The sequence below is a fragment of the Ranitomeya variabilis genome, chromosome 4 (assembly GCF_051348905.1).
Source record: "Ranitomeya variabilis isolate aRanVar5 chromosome 4, aRanVar5.hap1, whole genome shotgun sequence".
Classification (NCBI taxonomy): Eukaryota; Metazoa; Chordata; class Amphibia; order Anura; family Dendrobatidae; genus Ranitomeya; species Ranitomeya variabilis.
This window is the reverse complement of record NC_135235.1, coordinates 726253174-726264390: the sequence shown is the minus strand read 5'-3', so window position 1 is coordinate 726264390 and position 11217 is coordinate 726253174. Positions and strand designations below refer to the sequence as shown.

At 49.0% G+C, this 11217-nt stretch overlaps 1 protein-coding gene across 1 annotated transcript in view; it reads left to right on the top strand.

The window, feature by feature from the left end:
- The first annotated feature begins 8133 nt into the window (after positions 1 to 8133).
- LOC143768246 (uncharacterized) overlaps positions 8134 to 11217 on the top strand; it is an 86867-nt gene continuing 83783 nt past the window's right edge. Inside the window, exons 1-5 of the mRNA XM_077256940.1 lie at positions 8134 to 8333; positions 8975 to 9123; positions 9253 to 9432; positions 9515 to 9638; positions 9718 to 9815. Coding sequence (XP_077113055.1) covers positions 9046 to 9123; positions 9253 to 9432; positions 9515 to 9638; positions 9718 to 9815 — 480 coding nt within the window. The 5' untranslated portion in view covers positions 8134 to 8333; positions 8975 to 9045. The remainder of the gene's footprint in view (positions 8334 to 8974; positions 9124 to 9252; positions 9433 to 9514; positions 9639 to 9717; positions 9816 to 11217) is intronic.

The following is an 11217-nucleotide window of genomic DNA, read 5'->3' as shown; positions in this document are numbered from 1 at the left end:
GGGCGCCAATGTCGAATTAATAGGGTGTCGAGCTGCGCTGATGGGCAAAATTCAGTGAGTAGGGCTGGATTCTGTTCATCGTATCTTATCAGTAGATGTGCGAGAGGCCGACGACCGCAGTGATACCGTGTGTGTCTGGGGTCAGTTCTACAGGGGGATAGAGAGCTGGGTGGTCTGTGAGCGAAGCTGGGGGTATACGGGTGTATACAGAGTACACAGGGGGATCTGTCACCGAAGCTGGGGGTATACTGGTATATACAGTGTACACAGAGGGGACTGTGAGCGAAGCTGGGTGTATACAGTGTACACAGAGGGGTCTGTGAGTGAAGCTGGGGGTATATACGGGTGTATACAGTGTACACAGAGGGGTTTGTGACCGAAGCTGGGGGTATACAGGTGTATTGTTATTAACTGGTGGTTTAGGAGCAACATGGGACGTGCTCTGGAGGAGGTGGTACCTGTACCGACCGCAGACCCTGAACTTAACACAACAACTAGAAGTAGCCGTGGGATGTTCCTGTCACTCCCTAGACACCTCGTCACAGCCGGAGGACTAAATACCCCTAAAGATAGAAACGGGAAAGCTATCTTGCCTCAGAGAAAATCCCCAAAGGTTAGACAGCCCCCCACAAATATTGACTGTGAGTGGAGAGGGAAATGACATACACAAAATGAAACCAGGATGTAGCAAAGGAGGCCAATCTAGCTAGATAGATAGGACAGGACAGAATACTGTGCGGTCAGTATTAAAATACTAGAAAAAATCCACCACAGAGTTTACAAAAATCTCCACACCTGACTAAAGGTGTGGAGGATAAATCTGCTTCTCCAGAGCTTCCAGCTTAACTGAATAAATCCATACTGACAAGCTGGACTAGAAAAAACATAGAATGCACTGAACTATTAAGTCCACAACATGTGGACTGCAAAGAACCAAGCCAGGACTTATCTTTGATGATCTGGTCAGAATAGCAGAGAAATCCAAGCAGAGATGTGAATCCAACCAGGAACAATTGACAACTGGCACTAACTGAAGGATAGAGCCAGGCTAAATAGCCGAGCCAGAATAGACAATCAGTGGAAGCAGCTGCTGACTGCTAAATCCAAGGAGCAGCCGTACCACTTATAACCACCGGAGGGAGCCCAAGAGCAGAACTCACAATAGTGCCATATACAGCCACCGGAGGGAGCCCAAGAACGGAATTCACAACAGTACCCCCCCTTGAGGAGGGGTCACCGAACCCTCACCAGAGCCCCCAGGCCGATCAGGACGAGCCAAGTGAAAAGCACGAACCAAATCGGCAGCATGAACATCGGAGGCAACAAGAATTATCCTCCTGGCCATAACCCTTCCACTTGACAAGATACTGAAGCCTCCGCCTCGAAAAACGAGAATCCAAAATTTTCTCAACCACATATTCCAACTCCCCCTCAACCAACTCCGGGGCAGGAGGATCAACAGAGGGAACAACGGGCACCACATATCTCCGCAACAAAGATCTATGGAAAACATTATGGATGGCAAAAGAGGCTGGAAGGGCCAAACGAAAAGACACTGGATTGATAATCTCAGAAATCTTATAAGGACCAATAAACCGAGGCTTGAACTTAGGGGAAGAAACCTTCATAGGAACATGACGAGAAGATAACCAGACTAAATCCCCAACCCGAAGCCGGGGACCAACACACCGACGGCGGTTAGCAAAACGTTGAGCCTTTTCCTGAGACAACGTCAAATTGTCTACTACATGAGTCCAAATCTGCTGTAAACCTGTCCACCACAGAATCCACACCAGGACAATCAGAAGGCTCAACCTGCCCTGAAGAAAAACGAGGATGAAAACCAAAATTACAAAAGAAAGGCGAAACCAAGGTAGCCGAACTAGCCCGATTATTAAGGGCAAACTCGGCCAACGGCAAGAAAGCCACCCAATCATCCTGATCAGCAGACACAAAGCATCTCAAATAGGTTTTCAAGGTCTGATCAGTTCGCTCAGTTTGGCCATTTGTCTGAGGATGAAACGCCGAAGAAAAAGACAAATCAATGCCCATCCAAGCACAAAAGGCCGCCAAAACCTAGAAACAAAACTGGGAACCTCTGTCAGACACAATATTCTCCGGAATGCCATGCAAACGAACCACATGCTGAAAAAACAACGGAACCAAATCAGAGGAGGAAGGCAATTTAGGCAAAGGTACCAAATGGACCATCTTAGAAAACCGATCACAAACCACCCAGATAACAGACATCTTCTGGGAAACAGGAAGATCCGAAATAAAATCCATGGAAATATGCGTCCAAGGCCTCTCAGGGACCGGCAAAGGCAAAAGCAACCCACTAGCACGGGAACAGCAAGGCTTGGCCCGCGCACAAGTCCCACAGGACTGCACAAAAGAACGCACATCCCGCAACAAGGAAGGCCACCAAAAGGACCTAGCAACCAAATCTCTGGTACCAAAAATCCCAGGATGACCAGCCAACACAGAACAATGAACCTCAGAAATTACCTTACTAGTCCATCTATCAGGAACAAACAGTTTCCCCACTGGACAGCGGTCAGGTTTATCAGCCTGAAATTCCTGAAGCACCCGCCGTAAATCAGGGGAGATGGCAGAAAGAATCACCCCCTCCTTGAGAATGCCAACCGGCTCAAGGACTCCCGGAGAATCAGGCAAAAAACTCCTAGAGAGGGCATCAGCCTTAACATTCCTAGATCCCGGAAGATACGAGACCACAAAATCAAAACGGGAGAAAAACAGGGACCATCGAGCCTGTCTAGGATTCAGCCGCTTGGCTGACTCGAGGTAAATCAGATTCTTATGAGCGGTCAAGACCACAACACGGTGCTTGGCTCCCTCAAGCCAATGTCGCCACTCCTCAAATGCCCACTTCATAGCCAACAACTCCCGACTGCCGACATCATAATTGCACTCCGCAGGCGAAAACTTTCTGGAAAAGAAGGCACACGGTTTCATCAAAGAACCATCAGAATTCCTCTGAGACAAAACGGCCCCTGCCCCAATCTCAGAAGCGTCAACCTCAACCTGAAAAGGAAGAGAAACATCCGGCTGACGCAACACAGGGGCAGAAGTAAATCGGCGTTTAAGCTCCTGAAAGGCATCAACCGCCGCAGAGGACCAATTCGTCACATCAGCGCCTTTCTTCGTCAAATCGGTCAGGGGCTTAACCACACTGGAAAAGTTGGCAATGAAACGGCGATAAAAATTAGCAAAGCCCAAAAATTTCTGAAGGCTCTTCACAGATGTGGGTTGAATCCAATCATGAATGGCTTGGACCTTAACAGGATCCATTTCTATAGACGTGGGAGAAAAAATGAAACCCAAAAAAGAAACCTTCTGAACTCCAAATAGGCATTTAGACCCCTTCACAAATAAAGCATTATCATGAAGGATCTGAAATACCATCCTGACCTGCTTCACATGAGACTCCCAATCATTGGAAAAAAATCAAAATATCATCCAAATATACAATCATGAATTTATCAAGATAATTGCGAAAAATATCATGCATGAAGGACTGAAATACAGATGGAGCATTAGAAAGCCCGAAAGGCATCACAAGGTATTCAAAATGGCCTTCGGGCGTATTAAATTCAGTTTTCCATTCGTCACCCTGTTTAATACGAATAAGATTATACGCCCCTCGAAGGTCAATCTTAGTAAACCAACTAGCCCCCTTAATCTTAGCAAACAAATCAGAAAGCAAAGGTAAAGGGTATTGAAATTTGACCGTGATCTTATTAAGAAGGCGATAATCAATACAGGGTCTCAAGGAGCCATCCTTCTTGGCAACAAAAAAGAATCCTGCTCCCAATGGTGACGAAGACGGCCGAATATGCCCCTTCTCCAAAGACTCCTTAACATAACTCCGCATGGCGGCATGCTCTGGCACAGACAGATTGAAAAGTCGGCCCTTAGGGAACTTACAGCCAGGAATCAAGTTAATAGCACAATCACAGTCCCTATGTGGAGGAAGGGAACTGGACTTGGGCTCATCAAATACATCCTGGAAATCCGACAAAAACTCAGGAACTTCTGAAGAGGGGGAAGAGGAAATTGACATAAAAGGAACATCACTATGAACCCCTTGACAAACCCAACTAGTCACAGACATAGATTTCCAATTCAGCACCGGATTATGTACCTGTAACCATGGAAAACCCAGTACAACAACATCATGCAAATTATGCAACACCAGAAAACGGCAATCTTCCTGATGTGCTACAGCCATGTACATGGTCAACTGTGTCCAATACTGAGGTTTATCTTTGGCCAACGGTGTAGCATCAATGCCCCTCAAAGGAATAGGGCTCTGCAAAGGCTGCAAGGAGAAACCACAACGCTTGGCGAATTCTAAGTCCATTAAGTTCAGGGCAGCGCCTGAATCCACAAATGCCATGACAGAAAATTACGATAATGAGCAAATCAAGGTCACAGATAAGAGAAATTTAGGCTGTACAGTACTGATGGTAACAGACCTAGCGACCCTCTTAGTACGCTTAGGGCAATCAGAAATAACATGAGCAGAATCACCACAGTAAAAACACAGCCCATTCTGATGTCTGAATCCCTGCCGTTCTGCTCTGGTCAAAATCCTATCACATTGCATAGGCTCAGGACTCTGCTCAGAGGACAATGCCATATTGTGCACAACTCTGCGCTCGCGCAGGCGGCGATCAATCTGAATGGCCAGAGACATAGAATCACTCAGACCAGCAGGCGTGGGGAACCCCACCATAACATCTTTATCGGCTTCAGAAAGACCCTTTCTGAAAATTGCTGCTAGAGCATCCTCATTCCATTTAGTGAGCACAGACCATTTTCTAAATTTCTGGCAGTATAATTCTGCCGCTTCCAGACCCTGACACAGGGTTAACAAGATTTTTTCTGCATGATCCACTGAATTAGGTTCATCATTCAATAATCCTAGCGCTTGAAAAAATGCATCTACATTAAGCAATGCCGGATTCCCTGATTCAAGGGAGAATGCCCAGTCCTGAGGGTCACCACGCAGCAGAGAGATGACTATTTTAACCTGCTGAATGGGATCACCAGAGGAACGGGGTTTCAAAGCAAAAAACAATTTGCAGTTATTTTTAAAGTTCAAAAACTTGGATCTGTCCCCAAAAAACAAATCAGGAGTTGGAATCCTAGGCTCTAAAGCCGGAGTCTGGACGACATAATCTTGAATACTCTGTACTCTTGCAGCAAGTTGATTCACACGAGAAAACAAACCCTGAACATCGATGCCAGCGCCAAAATCCTGAACCACCCAGAGATGAAGAGGAAAGAAAAGACATAACAAACTGCAGAAAAAAAAATGGCTCGGAACTTTTTTTTCCTTTTTTGGAGATGCATTTAACTCATTATGGGCCAGTTGTACTGTTATGAACTGGTGGTTTAGGAGCAACATGGGACGTGCTCTGGAGGAGGTGGTACCTGTACCGACCGCAGACCCTGAACTTAACACAACAACTAGAAGTAGCCGTGGGATGTTCCTGTCACTCCCTAGACACCTCGTAACAGCCGGAGGACTAAATACCCCTAAAGATAGAAACAGGAAAGCTATCTTGCCTCAGAGAAAATCCCCAAAGGATAGACAGCCCCCCACAAATATTGACTGTGAGTGGAGAGAGAAATGACATACACAGAATGAAACTAGGATGTAGCAAAGGAGGCCAATCTAGCTAGATAGATAGGACAGGACAGAATACTGTGCGGTCAGTATTAAAATACTAGAAAAAATCCACCACAGAGTTTACAAAAATCTCCACACCTGACTAAAGGTGTGGAGGATAAATCTGCTTCTCCAGAGCTTCCAGCTTAACTGAATAAATCCATACTGACAAGCTGGACTAGAAAAAACATAGAATGCACTGAACTATTAAGTCCACAACATGTGGACTGCAAAGAACCAAGCCAGGACTTATCTTTGATGATCTGGTCAGAATAGCAGAGAAATCCAAGCAGAGATGTGAATCCAACCAGGAACAATTGACAACTGGCACTAACTGAAGGATAGAGCCAGGCTAAATAGCCGAGCCAGAATAGACAATCAGTGGAAGCAGCTGCTGACTGCTAAATCCAAGGAGCAGCCGTACCACTTATAACCACCGGAGGAAGCCCAAGAGCAGAACTCACAATAATGCCACTTACAGCCACCGGAGGGAGCCCAAGAACGGAATTCGCAACAGTGTATACAGTGTACACAGAGGGGGTCTGCGACCGAAGCTGGAGGTATACGAGGGTATACGGCGTACACAGAGGGGTCTGTGAGCAAAGCTGGGTGTATACGGGGTATACAGAGTACACAGAGGGGTCTGTGACCAAAGCTGGGGGTATACAGGTAATACAGTGTACACAGAAGGGTGTGCGGCAGAAGCTGGGGGTATACGGTTGTATACAGAGTACACAGGGGGGTCTGTGACCGAAGATGGGTGTTTACGGGTGTATACAGTGTACACGGAGGGGGGGGGGTCTGTGACCAAAGCTGGGGGTATACGGGTGTATATAGTGTGCACAGAGGGGTCTGTGACTGAAGCTGAGGGTATACAGAGTACACATAGGGGTCTGCGACTGAAGCTGGGGGTATACAGTTGGTCAGTACACAGGACCTCATGCAAATAGGGCTCCGCTCAGTACACGCCTGGATCTGCTCCGTACACACATGGCTCCACTCCGTCCACCTCGTACACACATAGCTCCGCTCCAGATACCTCGTACTCACACGGCTCCGCTCCGTACATCTCGTACACACACGGCTCCGCTCCGTACATCTCGTACACACACGGCTCCGCTCCGTACACCTCGTACACACACGGCTCCGCTCCGCACACCTCGTACACACACGGCTCCGCTCCGTACAGCTCGTACACACAGGGCTCCGCTCCAGACACCTCGTACACACACGGCTCTGCTCCGTACACCTCGTACACACATGGCTCAGCTCCGTACACCTCGTACACACACGGCTCCACTCCGTACGCCTCGTAAACACACGGCTCCACTCTGTACGCCTCGTACACACGCGGCTCCGCTCCGTACACCTCGTACACACGCGGCTCCGCTCCGTACACCTCGTACACACGTGGCTCTGCTCCGTACACCTCGTACACACGCGGCTCTGCTCCGTACACCTCGTACACACGCGGCTCCGCTCCGTACACCTCGTACACACATTGCTCCGCTCCATATACCTCGTACACACACGGCTCTGCTCCGTACACCTTGTACACCTCGTACACACATTGCTCCGCTCCTTACACCTCGTACACACACGGCTCTGCTCCGTACACCTTGTACACCTCGTACACACACGGCTCCGCTCCGTACACCTTGTACACACACGGCTCCGCTCCGTACACCTTGTACACACACGGCTCCGCTCCGTACACCTCGTACACACACGGCTCCGCTCCGTACACCTCGTACACACACGGCTCCGCTCCTTACACCTCGTACACACACGGCTCTGCTCCGTACACCTTGTACACCTCGTACACACACGGCTCCGCTCCGTACACCTTGTACACACACGGCTCCGCTCCGTACACCTCGTACACACACGGCTCCGCTCCGTACACCTCGTACACACACGGCTCCGCTCCGTACACCTCGTACACAGACGGCTCCGCTCCGTACACCTCGTACACACACGGCTCCGCTCCGTACACCTCGTACACACACGGCTCCGCTCCGTACACCTCGTGCACACACGGCTCCGCTCCGTACACCTCGCGCACACACGGCTCCGCTCCGTACACCTCGCGCACACACGGCTCCGCTCCGTACACCTCGCGCACACACGGCTCCGCTCCGTACACCTCGCGCACACACGGCTCCGCTCCGTACACCCTGTACACACACGGCTCCGCTCCGCACACCTCGTACACACACGGCTCCGCTCCGTACACCTCGTACACACACGGCTCTGCTACATCCACACTGTAAACCCCTCCTGACCCCACACATAAACTTCCCCTCATCCAGCACCATGACAACCAGCACAGCAGAGTCCTGCATACACTGAGGCCCCTGATCATGTGACCCCTGACTCCTCCCCTCCTGTGACCTCATCACAGGTCCTGTGCGCACACCACAGAGGCTCAGAGCAGCCGTAGAAATCTCAGGCCACGGTGGTCTCCCTCAACTTCTGCTCTTCCTCCTTCTTTTCTTGCAGGGGCCGCAGTGGATTTCATCCTGGATCCATAGAGCCGAGTAGAGGAGCGATGTTCCTTCAGTCTGAGGGGAATTGATGGTGAGATTTGTCCAGCGGCCACTGTACCGAGTAAATCCCCCCAGGACTGTAGCAGGTAAAGACCCCAATATCCACCGGTGTCCCTTCTAATGGGGGGAGAGTACGTACCAAAGAAAACCATCGTATCCGGAGAAATAAACCCCGTACATGGAGACATCGGCCTCAGATATCTCCGGTCTTGTTCTTACCGACAATCTCCTATAAAAGCCTCAAACTTCTGTGTGTGACTCAGAGCTGAGATCTAACGTGATAGAAGATTCCAGTGCGGGGAAGACGGGAAACCTCCATATAGAGGCCGGTGGGGATGGAGTCAGTGACCGACTCTGGACAGATCTGTTCCTAGAGCCGCAGTAGGAGATGGAGATGTCGTCCTCATCATGGAGTCGTTATTTCTCCTGTCACGTGTAATGAATATCTCCTGCAGTATTACTAATGCCGATTCCAGGGTCGGGAAATGAGACGAGAATTAGCGTTATGGAAGAGGAGTCTATGAGGAACGTATTCAGCTGCCGACTCCGAGGGAGAAACTGCTTGTTGTCTGTGGCCGAAATATATAGGTTTTATTAGTAGATGGAAAGAAGGAAACTAAATACTGTACAATAATAAATCTCCTCATATGTTTCCCTTATTATCTCCAGTAATTGTATTATTACACAGGATTCTTATGATGTTACATCGGCTCATCTTCTCATTCAGGTCTCTACAATATCGGATCCTCTCAGTGAAGATCTTCTATATAAGAGAATTTCCTGATTTACCCATAAAGGATGGATATGGACAGAGACAAGATGGCGGAGAGGATATTACACCTCACCCTAGAGATCCTCTTCCGGCTTACTGGAGAGGTGAGAGATTCTGATGACATCACATTACATCATTCTTATCTATGGGAACAACAGATGGACAGAACTGGAGAGGTGAGGACTCTGGAAATGTCTGTAGGGAGATTTATTAATGTGTCTCTCCATAACCAGGATTACACTGTAGTGAAGAAGACCTCTAGTGAGCGCTGTCAGGACCCTGTGTCTGAGGGATGGGGAAGACCCCTGAGCCCAATCACGGAGCCTCCACCTCGCCCCCTGATACAAGAGGACATCAATGACCAGAAGATCCTAGAACTCACCTACAAGATGACTGAGCTGCTGACTGGAGAGGTGACACTGCTGGGAATGCTGGGACATTATACAGTAACACTATGAAGGGATCGGGGGATGACTGTATCATTGTATGTGTCAGGTTCCTATAAGGTGTCAGGATGTCGCCGTCTATTTCTCCATGGAGGAGTGGGAGTATTTAGAAGGACACAGAGATCTGTACAAGGACGTCATGATGGAGGTTCCCCGGCCCCTCACATCACCAGGTAATAGAACTAAATACACACGGCCTATAATTATCTGTATGTAAAGAATGAATTCAGTCCCTGTATGTGTTTCCTCCAGATCTATCCAGTAAGAGGACAACACCAGAGAGATGTCCCCGTCCTCTTCTTCCACAGGACTGTAAACAGGAAGATCCCAATGTTCCTCAGGATTATCAGGTAGATGGAGAGAAGGTGTCATGAGATCTCCCTTAGGCCGATTTCACACTTCCGTTTATTTCCGATCCCGGAAAAAACAATACCGGAGATATCAGTGTCCGTGTCTGTAATACTTGCGGCACACGTGTGGCAACCATGTACCGCCTCAGTATCACACAGACGGCCATCGGGGAAGAAGCGCTACTGTAAGCACTGTTTCCTCGGTGTCGGGTGCTGAAGACGGCTCTCATCGTTCTCCCCTGGTCTGCCGGCGATCGTCAGGAGCAGAAGAGAATGATGAGTTATATTAAAGTCTGAACGATGACAGCAGGTGGGGGCTTTTGGGACTCTTACTCCCATCATCCGACACATCCAATAGAGACAGAGATAAAAATACGATAGAGAATAGAGGGGAACCCACACCGGGTTTTCATTCATTTATTTTGATATATTGCAGGCAGCAGGTGATGAATACCCTGATCATCCGCTCCTGCTGTCACTTATTAGCAGCGCTGACCGCCGGCAGAGCAGGGGAGAATGATGAGAGCCGTCTTCAGCACCTGCTGCCGGTAAACAGCGCTTACTGTAGCTCTTCTTCTCTGATGCGTGTCGCACGGAGGACATCAATGTGTGTTCTCCATGTGCACGTGTGCAGTACGTTTTGCCGTCCGTGCTGACGGTAAAAAACGGACATGACTACGTGCGGGGCACACGGTCCATGGAAACACACTGACGTGCACAGACCCATTCATTTGAATGGGAGTACATGTGTATGTGTCTCCGGTACGTGTGAAAACTGTCACCTCACATACCGGAGACATGAACGTGTGAAAGAGGTTTTATGATGTTGTGGTAGTTCACTCACGTGGTGGCACACTGAGGTAGGAAAAATGGGAACAACGTCTCTTTAAATCATCGTTGATGTATTGTAAGGCAGCATAAACCAACTTGTGGGGAAAACAAACTCCTGCCTTCTTGGCTAAAACAAGAACGAAACGATAAAAGAAAAGAAAATGCAGCAGCACAGTCCGTATGTTGTGGGTGGCCCCCGCTCTGGAGCAGGACAGGTTCAGTCTGTTCTCGAGGAGCCACAAAGCCTCTGGAGTCCTCTCTCCAGGCTAGCTGAGCCCAGACTGCCTGTAGAGCTCGGTTATTTCTCCCCAAGCCTGTAACTTCCCCATCATGTGATTGATCACATGATCATGTCCTCATGCAGGTCCTGGCAGGTCTGCCAGGGGAGATAAAGTGGACCTTCTCCCACCCGCTCTGTGAAGGTCCACATAAAACCAGCCCTGTTTATGCAACTTAACCCTCACAACACGTAGTGTGCTGGAGAAAAATGCTCTGGTTTCACATCACTGACGCCGTTAAGCGCAGTGACACATATCTCCCCTCTATCACCTTACCAGTGACTGTCACAATA